At 34.0% G+C, this 20,345-nt stretch overlaps 1 protein-coding gene across 2 annotated transcripts in view; it reads left to right on the forward strand.

The window, feature by feature from the left end:
* Positions 1 to 20,345, forward strand: part of LOC100650658 — a 316,011-nt gene that overhangs the window by 256,352 nt on the left and 39,314 nt on the right. For both annotated transcript variants that reach the window (XM_048411568.1, XM_020866089.2), the window contains one exon: positions 13,298 to 13,440. In XM_048411568.1, coding sequence (XP_048267525.1) covers positions 13,298 to 13,440 — 143 coding nt within the window. The remainder of the gene's footprint in view (positions 1 to 13,297; positions 13,441 to 20,345) is intronic.

The following is a 20,345-nucleotide window of genomic DNA, read 5'->3' on the forward strand; positions in this document are numbered from 1 at the left end:
CCGTTTCTCTAAGAAAACTTGGTCGGATGCAATATCCTTTGTGTCTTTCGTTTGATACGCTCAGACAAGAAAATCGATAAGCTTTTCTACTGCAAGAGAAGATTTTTTTAGAACGATGAAATAGATTATTGATGAAGATTGATCACATTTGACAAATAATTCCATCCATCAAATCATATTGCTGCAAACCCTTCGATCTTTGTTATGAAATTCCAAAGTTTTCTGACTTTTTCAATGTTTTCATTAATTTTGTTCTTCTATTAAATCTATCCAATTTCCTTAAATGAATTATTTTTCATACCATTTTTTTCTCCGAACGCTTCAATTCGAATCTATAAATTGATTTTCTAATTTCCTCGAGTTCTCGAGCGAATCTACGAAAATCGAATGGGACGACGACGAAATAATTATCTCAGGGTGATAAAATAATTACGGGAGAACAATCGCGTGAACAATGACTGTGGCTGACGTTTCACAGATCCATGCTCTCCCTCAACCCTACTTTTTAGGATGCGAAATTCAGAACTGGAACAAACGGGACACGAATTCGCTCGAAAGCTAAGAATTGCTCTCATTTATTCCCTCATACGAGAAAAGGGAATTTCGAACAGCCACTCGGCTGCCAGAGTCGGAAATTAAAGCCACACAGGTACAAATATTATAGAATCGAGAAGCCACGGCAGAAAGGCCTCGTTGAAAATTCATCTCTCGCGCTTTCACAACCTTCGACCGATAATTTACTTCCAGCTTTATTTCTCTTCTTTGTCCTCGCCCTTTCTACTTTTTTAATTTTCTCTTACTCACCTGTTGCCGTTACGTTCTAACACATATTTGATCTAAGACTAGTAGCCGATTAAGTTTAATTAAATTAATTAAGAACTAATTCCATTGTGTTTAATTGTGTTTTTGCATTACAGTTCTTTTTTACTTTTTACCGACCACGCGAAACGCTGCTACCTGTGCATATATCTGTGTTACTTTCACTTGTTAGCTAGTCACTTGCCCTCTTATTTCAAGCTTTATTTAAACTCCGATTTGCTATTGGAACCAGCTATTAGCTTCATAAAACAGTATAAAAGAGATCAGCCATTGTTACCATGATTAGTCCGTCATCAGGTTCTTGAAAATCTTTCCTGGCATGATTTTCTCTCTACACACCACTATCCCAGTCCTAAACAGTATTATTTGTTTCAGTGTTTTTCATAGTTTAGGCAACAGAAATCCCTAAATATCTCAAATTTGCTACACCATTCATAACAAATACCACAAATTCATACCGCATGTGAGAAAAAAATAACTACAGTTAGTCTGAATTGGTATACTTGAAAGGGAATTGCTATACTTATATCTTTGCCGTGAAAAATCTCGCAACAACTAAACGTATTAAAATCTCGAATATCAACGCGTAACAACATTGCATTGAGTAATCGCGAGATTAGCGTGAGTTCGACACATATCGAAGAATATACCATGGTATTCAACAGCTGCTCTTTCATTTTAACTTTTAAGTTTATTAATTCCTCTGGGACGTCTCTGAGTCTTCCGTTTCCCCAAAGCAGCAGCTTTGATCGTGACTATCGTATCGTGACACCTCCAAAAGCACAGAGAAACTCGTATTATCGTGTTCGAAGATCCATGAAAATAAAGTATCGTCTTCTATCGCTTGAAGGAAGACACGCCAGATTGAGCTGGCTCGAGGATAGCCATCCTAATCGAATACATGTCGATCCATCTTGCGTCCTTCGGATAAGAAAGCCACAGTATTTCCATTGATGCACCTGCATGACTCATGCGCGTATACATATGCTCCGTAAGCTAGTACGTATCTAGAGACTTTGATCGATTGGTTATGAAATACACAAGCACTTTACAAAAGTGTAGAAATTAACACGTTCATAGGTTTATGGTATGCGAGTGATATCATCTCAGATATGGAGATACTTTATACGACCCAATTTTATAGTATGAATTATAGGTATAAGATTTCAAGTAGAAAGATTCGCCATTTATGAGATATTAGAATTTTAAACTCGAGCTGTTTAAAATAATTGTCATAAGATTAGATTGTGAATGTTCGTTCTTTTCACTTCTTTAGTTACACAGCTAAAGTTCATAAGAACTATATGCATTAGCATCCATAGTCTATTTATGATAACTCACGTAATGTATATGTGTAAAATTGTATAATGTAGGAAAACTATTCGAATTAACAAAAAACGATTTTGTTATTACACGTTATCTTCTAAAAATTATTTCCACCGTATCGCAAAATATTCTATTATGCTTCTCTATTAATTTTATAATTTTTTAAGCAAATTGCACGTTATTGAAAATAAGTGTCTCTTGTCAGGCATTTTTATTGCACACATTTTTCCAGCAATATCAATTGTTCTCCTTCTTTTCTTTTTTTGTCAAGAATTTGTCTTCGCAATGGAACATATTCTATTCTTATAAAATGAGATTCTCTAGTACGTAAATCCTATTGAATCAAAGCTGACAGATATCCCTCAACAGGTCTGATTGGGTCAAGTAAGATAAAGGTCTCAAGAGTGGATTTAGTTTTTTGACTTGAATTTCAGTCGACCTTGTTCATGATGTGAAATCCTATAAATCTAACCTAAATCTTACTCAAACTTTAGAATCTAAATTACACGTATAAGCTTTCAAGTAGAATGACCTGTCACTGGTCAAACATACTGATTGAAAATAGAACATAATATTTTACTTACCGTGTTGGTTGACTCGATTCTATAATACCGAGTAAAGTATGTGTATGCTATAAAAGCTTCCAAGTAGAAAGAGTCGCTACTGGCCAGACGTAAGTAATTGAAAATAAATATAGTATTCTACTATGTTTATGTTATTTTGTATTTTGTAAGTTAAATATTTATTGGTGAAATGTCCTATAACTGATAGCGAGATAGACAATAGCTCGGCATGAAAAGATAAGTTCAGCCTTTTTCTTCAGAAAATGAACTTCAAATATTTGCCTGGTTGATACAGCCAGCCATGTATCTGGATTTAACAAGAAAATATTTAAAATGAATTTCCTCGAAAACAAGGCATTGTTATTACAACATTATGTAATTATGGTATGCATATATATAAAATAATATTGTTCCATATTCTTGATTTATTTTTCCATAAACGATTCAATTGATTGAACTTTTGAATTTCAATTCTTCGCAAAAATGTTGTTGCGTACTTCGAATTTATTTTTTCATACAGAAGTAATCCTTTCTCGCTTATATCATCAATTATATCCTATATCAGCCTAATATACATTTCATGCACTTTGCATTATTAAACTTGTTGAAAGGCTCGTTGAAATAATCTCTACGTCAAAGTAGATGCTATGTTTAACCGTCGTAAACAGTAGCAATTACGTAAGGAAAACATTCTAACAAATCATCATGCAGCGTGGCTCGTTCCAGCATACAAACTAATGAGGCAGTTAAGAATTTCTTGCTGAAATGCCGCCGGCAACTGTGCTCCGATAACTCTGCCGGTATTTTATCCCGACTCAAAGATTTCGTATATCCAATCTTAGCAACTGCATTGAACGTATACTCGAATATCAGAAAAAATTCCTTTGAAGACTACTTCCAAGTCAATTCGAAGCATATCTTTAACTATTTACCCTTAATCCTTAACTAGTACTTGGAACTTCTTATATTTCTATATTTGAAATTAGAATCTTGCAAAGTTTACGTCTTAAATTCTCGCAAGCTTAGTGCGCTGGAGCTATAAAATTTTGAACTAGTACGTAACCTGAAGCATCCGCAACTTTGAAATCTTCAAGTTTGCAGTCACGAACTTCAAAATCTTTCGAGTCTCGACGCAGATTTCTCTTTGAGATTCTTGGAGCATCGAAATCCTAAACGTCAGCCTTCACAGGCACGTTCGAAAAATGGCAGCTCGGTGAAATTAAAACGGGAAGCAGAAAGCATCGGTTGACAAAGGTTTTCTTCGAAGTGCGTTTTCCTCGGCGCTGCATCTCGCCTCGACAGTCTTTTTCACCGATGTTCTTTAGTCCGAGAACAGACGTGCTAACGTTACACAATGAAAAAAATGAATGGGGCCAGCTACCAGGCAGCTAGTGCCTGCAGGTGTATATTATATACAACTCTACCAGAATAGGAAAAGAAAGAAAGGAGAGATATATACTGGGTGTCATAAAATATATGGGGCTATTTACGCCTCTCCTAAGCCGAACTTATCAACTCTACCTTTTATCTATTTCTTAGTTAAATTACATAAATAAATTACATAGATACATTACTGCTCGATGTTGAAGGAACAAAATAACTTCTTACTTTTATCAGTTCATAAGAATGTGACACAAATAATAACGATTTCGAAGTAAATGTAAAAAACAGTGTTCGTAACTTTATCACTAGTGCGTGAATTCTGATACGTTCATGGGAAATTTGAAGATGCAAAGATACACAGAATGCGCACAATATAAAATCTAAAACTTTTGCGGTATTGAATGGATAACAATTTTCTATACCAAAGATCCATTTTTTTAATCATGTTCATAAAAATGGGAATTTGCATAAATATTCGGTCTAATAATCGCATTTTCTCCATTTTACGACTTATGGAGCTGATGAATATATAGCTTCTAGAGGACACATGTAAATTGCAAAATTTTGGCATAAAACAGACTTGTTCATAGTTTCAGAACTATCTATCTACAACTATTACGGCTACAACTACAACTATATGGAACTATTGATATCTACAATCGAATCTGTATACAGTACTTAATTTTTTACCGACATCCTGTATATACCAGACAAGATGCAGTCGGGAGGAATTACACGATCTCTCATCGAGAGGAACCGGTCTACCGGGAAATATTCTTGCTTCTTCTGTCAGCTCAGCTTCACCAGTTAGATTCCGATGGTGGAAAAAGGAGGCGCAGAAACCGAGCAGACGTGGAAATGAATGTGAAACCGAACGAAGATACATAGCCCAACGGGAAACCCTCTTACCCCCAGTATGTTAAGCCTTTTGTAAACATTTGCACTGTCTACGTAGAGAAGCGATAGCTAGTTTCCTCCACAAATATTGCCATGATCCTGATATATGTGTATGTGTATGTGTGTATCAGTGGGGAATCGAAACGATAGAGAACCCAAAGATAGGGAATTAGGAGGATCGTGCGAAATCAGCTAATTTCTTGGCCACGAACCGCCTTGGGGCTAAATTATAGGTCTGAAATTTGATAAGAAGCAGCTAACTGAATGGACTGGTCGGAAATCGATCCCAAGTTCTGATGAAAGCATGCCGGAGGTAAAAGCAAGATTCTTTTATCGGGCTTTAAGATCGCGTTCTTTCTCCGTGTAAAATCAGAGGAACGACGTTTATTCATGGAATTTTGTTTGCTGCTAAAATATATATGCATTTAGGACGATCGTGTCGAGTTAAATATTTATAGAGTTATCTTCTGAAAAGGTAGAAAGGGATACACTTGGATTTCCTTTTCGTTTCACAATTTCTTTAAAACATCTATATCTTATTTGAATTATAAGCGTGGATTAGAAATGAAACATTTTTTTATACTTTTATACTTTAAAAAATATTATCTTTATATACAAAAGATAGGGAAGGAAAAGGGAAAGAAAGGAAAGGAAATCTACAATGATATACTATCGAAATTCGTAGATATTAATTAATTAATTTCGACTTCTGACTGGGTTATTGAAAGCTATTATACTTGCAGACCTTCTGCTCGGGCTTAACTACTTTCCAAGCTATGTCAAATTAAGAACATACTTGTAATGTACGATATAACCACATGGTGTTCCAACTAAAATGTAAAGAACAAGAAACGAGAGGACGTGATGTACGTGTTACGTTTCATGAATTTCTTAAAAATTATTCTGTGTACTGTGGCCAAAAGTATGGAAACAATGCGCGTTCTATGGAAATTAAGAATTAAAACAAAAAACTTAACTCAAGATACAACGGAAGTATATACAGATAATTTCCAATTATTCGGATGTATGTAGAGAACTATCGCAGGGCCTAATATATTTATCAACCAGAATGTGAATAAATTAATATTCAATAGCTCGTAGACTATCTCTCGAACCTTTAATAATACGAACAATTGTCATGCCAAAGGGTTTTTAAAGCATAGAAGATGAAACTCTCAGGAAAATTAAAATATACGAGTAAGTGAAGTAGAAACATATACAGTCAGACATACTTAAGACCATTGTTGCAGAAATTGTAATGAATTCCAAGTACAATACCATAACAATTGTTACAGATAATGTTCATTCGCATTAATTGAGACATTCAGAAGTCCAATTAACCAACTGCATTTTCTACAAATTTCTCAATTTCAATACAGTTATTTAATCGGTTTAGCTTTTATGTGAGTCAATCTACAGTACGACCATAAAATCTACGATCTACTGAAATAAAGGAAATGTACATTTTCACAATCCTCAATTTTCGAAGCGGACATTAAAGAAAGAAGGAAAGAAGTTTCCACTGTTGAATGTTAAACGAAATTACTATTACCGTAATTGCTACCAATCCCCCGAGAAATGTTTGAAATAATCAGGGAGACAATTAAAAGGAAACGGTCCTGACTTTTTTATTAACGTTGTAACCGACATCCTCTAAGATCTGAAGATCTACACATCAAGTAATTAGACACCTGGGAGTGTAAAGATCCGCGTTGAGTAATTAGTTTCATCGGAAGTCTGAAAATATCTTGATATGTTAGCCTGAAAAACGTTGAAATTATTATGTACAATTTAAACCAGGGTAATGAGAACAATTTCAATTATACAAAGCTATGAATCGTGAAATTCTCAAGGCTGCCAAGGTTTACGAAGTATAAACCGTAAAGAATGAGAACAGCTTGCGAAATCGCATTTGTATACCGAACGAAATACAGTATAATTTGTTATTACAAATGTTAAACACGAGTTTAATCCTTTTCGGGCTTGTTATCGTTTAAGTCGCTCTTTTACGATCGATGGATCCTAATTAATTAATCGACTATAGAGAGATTCGAAATAAAATACATTAAATGTATATTCGTACTTGTGATATTATTGAATTATAATTGTATTAAACGATGATATATTTAATTGAATACTAAAATAAAAAAGTTGGTAACATTGCACATGTAATAAACAAACATACATTTCGTCAAATATTCTCTGTTTTACTTATAAATTTTTCTATTTTAATAGTAACGATCATCTTATTAATAATTATCAAAATATTCTGTACAAAACAGGTTAAAATTATATTGTACTTTATATTATGCATTACTGTATTATAACTTCTACATTATATCATATCAAATTTATGCTTGATTCTCCTACTTAATTGCACTTTAATTTAAAGCTTAATTAAATCTAATCCCACAATAAATCTGGCTTTACATTAGCGAAAATAATCTAAAAGTAATCTAAAAGGAATTACACCTAAAACGTAATTACTTTGTAATTTTTGTAAGCATCTACACCAAACGATAGATCGAAATCTTTCAAACGACCTACTAATATAGCTACCATTAGCTAATGCGAATCATTAATTAATGAAACAACCGGTTCGCGTGAATTTCGACGATAAAATTTGTCAAATTTCACACTTCGCGAAACGTTAACGTCGGTATAATACAACGTGGTGAATTTTCTATTAGGATAAACTGTCCAGCTGGGACATATATATAATCTCACGGTTCGATTCAGCGCCGTAAGCAAATGTGACAGGGGCACCATCATTGAAACTTTAGCATAATGTCGTAAATTACGAACTAGGGTAGCTGTAATGTCCTTCCATCCTCGCGATTTGTTCCCAGTATACGAATAGTTAGGTCGAGTATACATATAAACCGATACGATTCAACAGGTGCTACTGTAGCATGCGAAACTACGCGAAACAGTGTGCTAGGCAGAAGAACCAGTTATGGAAAATTTATTTAGTAGACATATGAATGATTTTAAAAAGAAAGAACTGTTAAGATGCTCAGAAATAGAGGTAATGATCAAAAACGATATTTGCCAAACGTTTAATTTTAATTTTTTTCTAAAAAAAAACAATGTCTTCTGAAGCATTTCACATTTTCTATTTGTTATTATAAAAATTTCTATTCCATTGAAAGTCTCAGTAGATATTGTAATCAGTTAAAAGAAAAATGTCAATTTTATATGTAAGTCGTGTAATATTTATTAGATTACTAAAAAAAATCCAAGTATCCAGAACTTAATCGGTTACACAGGTTTTCAATGGGAAAGTTCCTCGTCGCTCAGAATTCCAAAGTAGTTTTATGAATTTTACGATCCACGATGGATAAACGAAAGTATTATGAATTTAGAAAGAAATATTAGTATTCAGGGTAAACTTCACACTATTCTCGTTTAAGATATTAAGTTAGACACCTGTTGTTTTACTAAAAATCCTCTTCTCGAATTAATAAATTATTTAAAAGTTCCCCATTAAATATCTTTAAACTGCTTCAAAAGTTTGATAGCTCGTGAAAACTATATTTTATATTGTTTGAAACTAAGTAACATTGAAACCTCGTTCACTTTATTCTACGCACGATAATATAATAATTTATTCGACGCATAATAAACGAATGAGACTTTGTCAATTTAGTCACGAATTTATTTCTTTGTCGACATTTTGCGAAACGTCCTCGCCATTACCATAAGCTGATTAATCGATCCGAGATAACCGACACAATAACGAAACAATTTGCAACGCGGTTCATAAATCGTCCTCGTTACCATATTAATTTGAAACGCGATCGACAACAATCGGCCGACGAATATCACTACGAATTGATATAGAATAACAAATAAAAGCGGTCATATTATCTTGCCAGCTGACACTATGAATTTTGGATGGGTTTAATTAATTAATTTCGCATGAGAAACTCTTCAGGGATTCGTGGCTCGCATGTTCCGCTATTCATCAGCAGAAAAGATGAAACTGAAGTAGCTATTTAATATATTATATTTAATATTTAATATATATTATATAACACGATCGAAATGTTTAATTAATTGTGTTAAGATGTGCATCGTGACGCGGAATGAGGGCCAATGTACAGTGGAACTTTGTTCATACATAGCTCGCTTATACGAACAAGTTATCGTTTAACGTCAGTTATGCGAACTCATAGCTGAGCTACTTTATTATTCTTACTTACAGTTATACGAACGCGTATTCCGACGTGGTCGACGTTCGATATGTAACTAAATGTTTGAATGGAAATTGTTCTTCAACCTCAGTTATCCCAATCTCAGCTTCTATTATCGCAACAAATAAAAGTAATTGGTGGATATGACTAATGAACCTCTATTATTTACGAAATTCATCGATTATGCGAAAGACTTTGTCCCTCGGCGTGTTTGAATAAGCAAAGTTTCACTGTAACCGAGAAATAAATATAAAAAGAGATTCAGAATGTTGAAGCTTAATTACTATGGACTATGAACACAAAAAAATATTAATGTATGATAAGGAAGAATATTTTGATTTATTCAATTCTTTATGAAAATAGTCAAAAACACTTTGATGTGTTCTATTGATTCCAAAAAAAAACAAAAGAATGTAGTAACTGATAAAAGTCACAAACTTCTAACAAGGAAAGATCGAGAGATTTTCAACGAGCAATATAAAAGTGGGGGGATAATTCGTTAAAAATTATTGTTTTACAAATAGTTTGTGAAATTAATAATTCGATAAAAGTTTATATAATGTCATACTTAGCTTCATACAAAATTTCTATTTCACCATAACTGCCGTTAAAGATTCTTCGTTCTTCATCTTCAATTTCCAAAATATTCATCCAAAAAATCAGTGTGTAAAATATATACAACGCTTCAAAGTTAGTTAGAAAATTACGCAACAAAATTACATTAGCCTTTGACGTACGAGTCTCAAGTGACTCATCAACAAGTTTCTAACAGATATCAGTTTGATTGATCATTTATCGATAACAACATTCGTTCATATTTCAAGACCATCCTTTTTGAAATGAAATAGTACTTAAATACTTTAAGTATCATTTAATTCGATTGACACTAAGCAGCACTCTTGTTGAGAATCTCTTGGTTGATAGAAAGAGAAGATTAAATATTCATCGACTTTGAAGTTTTTAGTTAAGCATATTGAAGGCTCGTATTACTAAATAGAAATGGAAAAAGAAATGAAGAAATACACGTTTTTAAACTCGCGTTATTTGTCACGTAAATGTCGGCGAAGAACAAGTAAGTTGTTAGAAACCATTTAAGAACATTCAGTCATTGTAATTGATAGTGTTATTCTATTAACAGATGGTGCAAGACAAATTTACACGATATAGAAATTATCGCCATGAACCTGCAGACAACAGTAATTATTGAAGACGGTATATTACGTTTCCAAGATTCATGGTCTCGCTACGAGTACTTGTAAGTTAACTTGCAGTGAAGTTTCTTGCAGCATGCTTTGTTACTTGGAAGACAGTAATCACAAGTATAGGAATTAATTAAGGCAATTCAACAGAATCTTCTGAAATTTATAACCTTCCAAAACATTAATTTTAAGCATATTGGAAGAGAAATATTTGAAATTTTGCGAAGTTTATCTGCAAAAATAATAACTCTATCGTAATAAAGTTCCACATGCGTAAATTGACTGGTTAATAAATTTATTTCTTTAACAACTCTATATAATATAATACTTAAGGGAAAAAAATTAACGGTGCAGTGATATCGAAAAACGTACTTTCCTAGCGATTTTCGCAAAGCGTTGGAATAATTCGTCCGCATAGAGACAGTGAAAGCAAGAAACGGAAGAATGACTAACATTTAACGCACCGCAAAACAAATCGACAAAATTTCCTTTTTAATGTGCCGAAATGTACAAAACTGGAAATAATTCACAATTGCTTCGAGCGCAAAATGATCCATATTCGTTGAACAAAAAGAAAACGTGGCTGACATAAAATATTTACGCCCCAACAATTATAAATTACAAATAATAATACGTTTTACGCTATAATAAGAAATACGGTGCCGATAGCAACTAGGAATTTTATAACGCAGAAAATACATTTTTCTATCTATTATAGAATGTTTTATATGCACATAGTATACTATATAAGATAAATGGCAAATTACTAGATACTAAATATGTAGACGATCATGTATATATTGCAATTTAATTTATTTAATTTATTGCTATCGAAAATTAATTAAATCACCCGTGTACTCGTCTTCAATCATTATTTTATTCCATTTGAAGTTGTTCAATGTTTGACCCCAATTCGATTTGATCCTAATTCGAATCGTTCAACGATACAAAGTATTTCTACGGTCGAACATCTTACAAAATAAGATTAGTTCTACCTTATATTTGTATTTACATATCAAAAAACATGTGCGATATGCATAATTTCGAACGCTCAGCCAAACTGTGAAATGGTTCAACGTGTGACAAACCTTATTGTTGTTTATGGCATGTGCTATTGGAACTTGTATCGTAAGGCAAGCGGTTAAAGAAAATGAAATGTCAAATCAAATTCGTTCGTATTTCAGGAAAAGTTAGACAAGCACGTAGGATATAAGAACACGTTCGACAAGCCGTGTGAGGGACAAACGAAGCGTAAAATTGTAATTCGGTCTCTTCCAAAATCAGAAGTAAAAAGAAAGTCATCTGAAATTCCGTCACGAAATCCTAAACCGCAACCACGTCCCTGTTTGCAACAACTTTCGAAAAGATACACACAACTGAAAATTAGATTCGTCCGCGGTGGACCAGAGAGAAGGGAAATTCCGAAAAAAATGGATAAGCTCGTCGCGTTGAAGCTTCGACCGTGCTCTCAGACAGAATTAAAACGTTTCGGATTACGTGAAATTTGATTCACTCTCCCCATTTCCAATGCAACAGAAATTGCGAACGAGATTCACAAACCCGATAAAATTAAAAGCATCGTATATTCCCTGGAAATTAGATAATTTTTAAAATACGCAGCCTGGTATAACAACTTTATTATGTACAACGTTAAGTAATAGCATCAAACAAATTCCGTGTAAACGACGTTAGTTGGAAATTGTGTTCATTTATCGCAATTACTTTCGAAACCAATACCAGCAACTATTAAAATTAGTGGAAATTTATGCGACTATAATTCAAAAATTGTTTCCAATTCTTTAATGAGATTTATTTAGTAGAAATGGGAAATATCACTGTTTAGAATGATCTTTAAAATGATTTTTGAAATATCGACGTTTAAAGAGAAGGGCAACTTGTAACGAGTGCCATCTTTGTCTTTCTCACACGCTCCTATCTCTCACTCGCTCTCGCTTTCTAACCTACCCCAAGTTTGCACCGCGTGACCTAGTCTACGGCAAAAACTGAGTCAGCACTATTAGGCTATTTACATACTACTCATATTGTACGCACTGCGAGGGAGAAATGTGGGTCACGGTGTGCCGATATTTATTTATAATTTTCGTACGTAAACAAATTGACATTGAAAATCCTGCCTTGGAAACTAAATAACCCTCCAGCCCCGATATCGAAATCATCTACTACGTGTTCTATCAATTTTTGTTAATTTAATTTGTCAGTTATAAGTCAACAAACAAATATATATTTTTCTTTTTCGTATTGCATTAAAAATATCATTACGGTAAACTTACGAACGATATAAATTTCCTTCACGATTTTATACAGAAAAATATGTAAATCGGGGCGGTTAAAGTATCACTTTAAAACAAAATGCATTTTCAAAAACTTCGCTTTTTTATCCTTCAACCGTACTATTCTAATATTATTGTATAATTCTTCGTAGTGTATCTGACAGTCGGACAAAACGTCAAAGGATGGAAGACGAACATTTCTGTAATACGACAGATTTAATTAAGCTACTTTTAAATATATAATGATTGAAATTCAACAAGAAACTGAAACCTGATAACGTACTCGTTTCGAATTTAAAAAATGCACGGGACGACTAAAGTATGGAAAACTGAATTTTACGGGGAATATCAAAAGCTAACATTCGAACTGTTCATCCTTTCAACGCGAATGCATACATGTATCCCAAGAGTTAAAATCTTCATTTCTATTATTTTATATTTATGTCGTAATAAATGACGCAACGACTTTTTCTAACGATCGTAACAAAAATTAATCGTAAATAAAAATGCACGAAACGAATGATATAAAAAAAGTATAATAACGTTTTGATACATGGACAATGTTATAAACTAGCGTGCTTAATTATAAAATTAATTTCAGCGCATCTTGATTTATGTTCCAGGATCGATAAGCAATATAGACGGCGCTGAGTACAACTGCAATAAAACTGCAGTGCGAAAAGTTATCAGTGGAGTCGTTGGTGCAGCAAGCTCGGTCACATCCATCCAAGTAGCAAACCTTCTTCGACTCTTCCGAATACCGCAGGTACGTGCCATGAATTATAACTTCCAAGACTACGTTTAAAGTATTCCTTTGTATCAACTTGAGTTCCACATTCATTTGTATGTACGATCAAGCAAGGCAAATATTTTTGTAGAATCAAGAATAGGAACATTTTACAGAATTTAATTTAGAGACACTGTAACCTACGTAAGAATCATACAACTAAGTGAAAGATTACACACTCGATCAAATAAAACGAATATTTTTGTAAAATCAAGGACAGGAGCATTTTACTCGATCTAATCTAGAAATATCGAGTTCTATATAAAAATTACGCCACTGATACAACGATCACACATTCGATCAATTGAAAGAAACGCTTTTGTAAAATGAAGGACAAAGGTATTCTCTATTAGATCTAATTTATAAATGCAATAACCTTAAAAGAATCGTATAACCGATTGAAATTTACGTAACATATTATGCAATGTAGAAAGATGAATAACAAAATTAGGGCAAAACGTTTACAGGATCATATTTATTCCAAGTCAAGACATGATTGAATAAAAAATTCACTATAAAAGAGTTTCGATCTTACAGATATTCTTCAGGAAAGAAGGATATGAAAGTTAAAAGACTTGCGGTTGCAATTTTTAAAAAATGAAAATACTAGCTAACTTCAGCGAACTACAAAGCTTTGTTCTCAGCGAAACTTTACGGAACTTCAAGGAAATCACGGCCTAAAATTGCTGTGCCGTGAAATCGGCTGTTACGGAAGTTGCGCGATACAATTCTTCGAATAAATAGAAATTTTAATTTCTGTTTGTAACGTAATCTCCACTAAATCTTCATATTCTTCTAAATTTCAATATTTCAAAATATCTCCATATTCGTGTAAATCTTTATATTTTAAATTCTAAAATTTAGCTCGAAAAAGCTCACGTCCAACGTAAAAACTAAATCAATCTCGTTTCTACTTCAAGAAATACTGAAATAAAACGCACACGTGTAAGTTAACTGAATACAAAGAACAAAATAAAATTAGGGTCAGAAAAAGCCCTTATCACGCATCCGGCAACTCTTTCTCCCAACGCACCACTTTCTCATAGTTCTTCCATTTCCACCAGATAGCAATCACTACCAACGAATAAGTTAGCAGTATCCATTCGCGTGGCAACGATACTTGTTTAGCTACTTTTCTCTTATTCCTGGGCAAGCAAAAAGGATTACACACATCAAATTGGATGCGTGTAATACGAGCTTTCGCAGTTACCAACTTCTGACTTTAGAAAGTACGAGATAGAAGTTAACCAGAGCGAAAGCAACGAACGTGTTCTTCGTCGATAGCATCAGGAGGGAGAACAGAAGGCAGATTCTCCGTCATTTTCCTTTTTTCTTGAAAATTTACAAGGAAGAAGCAAACTGGAGCGAATATTTCGTAAAATAAGCTGGATTGAAAGTAACGCTCATGGTACGCTATGAAATGAAAATTCGACGGCATAAAAAGCTATCTCAGAACGTCTTCTTAGCGCGTCTTTGTTTCGTAGTCCGGTCGTTACCATCAACGCCGTCTACAAATGTCCTTTTGAAGTTGGATTACCACGTATCTTAGAATCTAACTCTCAGAGAAATTGTGAAACGTTGCCTGAAGAAACAAGAAGGAACAGAAGAGAAAAATGGAAAACGTTTCTGGAAGTTGCATTAAAATTTAATGATTCGAGTTTGGATGTTGAGCAGAAAATTCCAATGGAAGAGGGAAATTTCTGAACGTACGAGCTGCTTCTGTGGAAAGCAAGCTACAAATTTTGCATTTCGACGGCACAGAGAGAGTGCTGTTCTGTGTCTTGAATTAAGTGGCAGGAACTTCATCGGTCCATCGATATATCTTTGCATCTTTCTAGAATCTCCTTCGAAGTAAACTTTGACTTTTATTTAAAGAATCCTGACGGGAAATGAGAGGGCGAAGGAATTTTTTTAGATGAACCAAAGAATACTGCCTTTTTATTGTTTTACCATCTCAGAAACAATCGGATAATTAATCTGTAATTTACAAATTATTTGTCTCTGAGAGGACTCTGAATTTTTGTTTTAACATTGTTTGTAATTGCAACAAATCGTGTTACACATATACTATATATATATAATACATACTATACATACTATACATACTATACATACTACACATACTATATATTACAAATATATATCTAGTAACTAAAATGGGTCTAGAGTAAGGACAAGTAAGGATACTTTATTTGTTAACAAGCTGGTATAGTTTGTGTATTTAATAACGATGAATATAATGATAAAGCGTGACAGATTATTCAGTGAAAAACAATGTCAACGTGTTCGTTCGGCTTAGCGGCTTTATACATCCGACCTCTCGACGTGTGCTCTTAGAATCTTCAAAAAGGACTGCTTGACCTTAAATCATTTCTTGGTCTTCTCGGGGAGACAACCCCACTACGCTCGGATCACGCCACCGTTCGCGCCTATGATCGCATATGCCGCATTCTTTTGAAACAACAAGTCGAAATCGACGTTTCTGGAAGTCGCTGCTTGGCGCTCGTCGATACATCGTATGCCCCTCGTCGGGCAAATAAGGCGATCCAGCTGCGACATTGTAGGACCGCGAGCAACGGCCAGAAACGCGACCCATATTAAAACCTCGCAGCGTAACAAAGCGTACACCTCCCTCTTTTTTTGATACTACATATATTTTTTCAAACGATAAAATAGATGCATTTTACCAAATAATCAGAGAAGCTGCATATATGAGAAAAATACTCAGCAACGCTATTAATAAAATACAGTAGAACAAAATATATTTTATTTTATTTTATTTCGAATATTCTTATTCCCTTTCATCTTTAGATCTTTTTAAGATGTTCGACCCATCTTTCCAAGTCTTAAATCGCCAGTAAAATGAGGAATTTTCAATTAGTTTGTGCAACTTAAGCGGAGAAGAGCAAAACATCGTGACACGCCACTTCAAGGAGAATGTTACGTATTGGAACGGAACTAATTTTCCGTGGGAGGTGGAGCTAACATTTCGTGAAGGCGACAAACGCTTCGTCGGGTCATTGTATCACAGGAATTGCTCCACGGAATTACTTGCAGAATCAATTTGAAGATTCAGCGAACCATTCGATCAGGTGGATTTTCTTGTTGGTTAGTGCCTCCGACAGGATGCATAACTACCTTTCGCGTCACCGTCAGTTAAAATCGATATTGTGGTCTGTTATCGACGCGCTATGTTGTTATGTGATTACGTAAAAACGAAAGACGCGATAAATTTACCGAGCATGCCCGAAGAGAACGTAAAAGGAAATTTGAAATTCAAATGCCTGTTTGTTGAAACTGCAGTTTGACAGTTCTTCTCTAACGCTAGATTTATCGACGACTAAAATATAAGGCTTGAAACCAAAGCAATGAAAATTGGAAGATATATAGGAAACTATTGAAGCACTACTCTAATTTTACGTTCTAAGTTTTGGTTATAAAGAGCACACAAGATCAACGAAAACGAGCCATTCTAGGTTTATAGAATTTCCACGAAACATTTCGATTTTTTATAATAGACTTCTACAGACCGTGAAATTAGAAATTTTCTGCATTCTCCATACATGTAGAGATGTATTTCCTTTGTTATACATGCAAATACAATACATATATAACGCATACAATAATAATACACATATGTGTAGCTTTTAATAGACGAAATTTCCATCCTATAATATACTGCGAATATTTACATTGTAAATTCGGTTACAGATTATATAATGTCCACGTTAAGCAGCTTACATTTACATAAACCATGGCAAATAAAAATCGATGTTTAAACGGAAAATAAGGAATTTGAATGTTATCGATAAAAGTGTCAAATAATAATCAATCATCGTTGAGTTACGCGTGTAATTGATATCTCTGTATTAGGTAAAATGAAAAAACAAGTTCAGTGCATGAGGCATATTAACCACGCTATATCGTTTCTCCTGGCTGTACATTTCACTTGGCATTTATAAAAGCCTCTGCTGTACCTCGTAAATTCAAAAGCTGCCGGTTGATTTGCGGAAACGTATCGATTCATTGAGACCGCAATATCCTGCTATCCCGATAAACCTTCGCAGAGTATATTTCACAATTAATGGTGTATTAAAGGATCTTTATGCCAGTGGATATTAAATATCTCGACGAAATCGATTTATTTTAACATCGGTCACTCGTACATAATTTTAGAATACAATGGTGCATATCGGACGAAGAGCTGAAAAATTTTAAGTTTGGTATGAGAAGAACTTATTCGTTGGTTTCTTACAACCAGATTTAGTTCTTTCAACGTTATAAATTATAAATTCGTATACAAGATTCGAAAAAAGGGTTTATCATGCGTTGTGAACTCATATACAATATGATTATTATTTTTTTAATGATCAGAGATGACACAGCAACGTATCCGATATTAATTTTTTATTATAAATCTCATCGACAGGATAGCAAACGAAAATGAGAAAGCTCAGGAAACGTTTAATTCTTAATTCTCCTCGTTAATAAGACTAACAGAAAGCAGATAAAAATTCCTATTACACCTCGAAATTGTCAAAATTTTGGATCTATTATAGACGAAGATATATAGTTGGCTAAGAATCGACACTGGTGTAAATCTGTGTATTGTTATTACTCATAAAATCCTGTTTGAAATTTATCATTACAAGAGATTTATTATATTTTTTGAAATTATAAATATCCATGATTCAAACTTTTATATCGCTATAATTTTCAGCTTGTCATATTCTTCTAATGGATTTGAAAATTCTGCGATGACACAAGTGTCACACAGAAATCCAAAGATATTACTTTATGCTTCCTATATGTCTTTTTGCAGAAAAAAATCTACAATATCCGCAGATATACATAAAACAGCATGAAAATTCAGTGGAGGCAATAAACAACTTCACATCATTAATCATGTGGCGAAGGTAGTAGTATCAGTGGACTTTAAACCGTGGCACATCAAGTTTCCATGTGCAATATTGTCCTTCTTCATCTGTATGCGTCTTCGAGTTTTGCACACAAATCGTATTAATCAATCCAACGTAATTTCTATTTTACGTGACCCCTTTGTTGTATTTCTTTCGTGTGTCACACGCGTAGAAATACAATTCTGCGTGGAGAAAAGAAAGGAAATTAAGTTTCTTGTCTTAAATGAATCGACTACAAAGTGGCAATTTTCGAATATCCAGATCGGCCTTAATGTCAACGAGGTTTGCAATTGTGTGATTTGTTTCTGTTTCTGTTAAACGCATTGATGCAATGAAATTAAGGAATAAACAAAAAATGAATTGATCAGTTTCGTTTCTAAGAGGCTCATATACATACGTGTCATTATACTCGCATTTATAGAAAATAGAAAAAAAATAATTCGTCTGTACTGATTTTTAATTTCGTGAAAAAAGATGTAAACGGAAAGTTAATTAAAATAAATAGTAAAAATTAAATAGTACTTCTACGAACTAAAAAGCTGCAAATGAAACGTCAGTCCTTAACGTGTGCAAGGAAAGTCTGAAAACACATAAATTATGACCCAACCTTTATCTACCCAAATTGATAAATCTTAGTTACCGCGGAGTAAACCCATAAAGAACAAGTATCATAAATCTGTCCATTACGCCTCGCTGGGAATAAAAAATGGACCGGACAAAGACAAAATTTCCGAATCCCTTTTCATTCTTCATTAGTCCCACCGCTGTCACCCAATTCCTACGATCCACTTCGTTCTTTTCCGCCAAATATCACCCTTTCTTCCCATCCCTCTTAGCATATATCTACAAACCTTATTCGTATCCTGTACATATTCTTGAACAAGATGATTTTTCCTTTGTTCCCTTTTCGATGCATATCCAGCAGCTTGATTTTCCAGCTCGTTGTTCGTAATGCTGAAATATTCACGACAATGCCAATGGCTCGGTAGATAGTTAGGAAAAGACGTATGCATCGACGAGCAATGGAACGTTTACGCCCGCACAATTGCGTCTCATTTTTTGCTCGTTTCATCCGATACCGGTTTGTTTTTTGCATGATGAAAGCGATTGGCCTCTGCGACGCGAATCGTGGTCATCAGTGCTCCTTTAAACACTGCTCATCCAAGTTGCTGTCACCTATTCACGCTCGTTTAGGCGTAATGGTCCTTAGTATAATCAAATCCACTGTTGTATTATGTTCATCAGTATTTACCAAGAACCGGTTTTAGTGGAACAAAGAATAAACTCGTACATCGAGAGTGAAAAGTGAGTACATGTGTTATAAAAATGAGACTCGAGTGTTGTGCATATACCAAATGTTTTTTTTAGTATCAATTTGTATTCCTACATATTTTATATTTAATTGGTTTTCAATCTATGCAACATGCGTATAAAAGTTTTTGAATAAATTAAATTACGCAAGGATTCATATTCATATTCTAAAAATTTGATAGTAAACGTAATTTGATAATTGTCAAAATTTTGACGAAGATCAAACGACAACGTTGTGGTAAAGTTCTCTTCGTCAAATTCTAAGCATTTACATGATATGAATAGGGAGGAAAAAGAAATTTTAAAACATTTCTCCTGGCAGGAGAAAAAACAGGGCAAAGTTATGAAAGATCCTGATGTACACGCGAAGCTACTGTGAGAGGACTATAAGGTTGAAAGTATTCAGGACGATAAATCAAAACTCTGTGCGGGTAAGAGAATATATACGAAACTGGGAAACTTCTGTCCTGTTGCTCGACGCTCGACAGATTCGGCTTGTGAAACCTCCGAAAGCGTAAAGTTTTAAAGAGATTTTGCGAGGATTTGCAAAAGAGGAAGCTGGATCAGAAACACTATAAATCCTAGGCAAAAGACTGCGTGAATTTAATTTCGTCGCGTAATTTCTGACAGGCATCTCTGTCTATTTTCGAAAGA

The sequence above is a fragment of the Bombus terrestris genome, chromosome 13 (assembly GCF_910591885.1).
Source record: "Bombus terrestris chromosome 13, iyBomTerr1.2, whole genome shotgun sequence".
Classification (NCBI taxonomy): domain Eukaryota; kingdom Metazoa; phylum Arthropoda; class Insecta; order Hymenoptera; family Apidae; genus Bombus; species Bombus terrestris.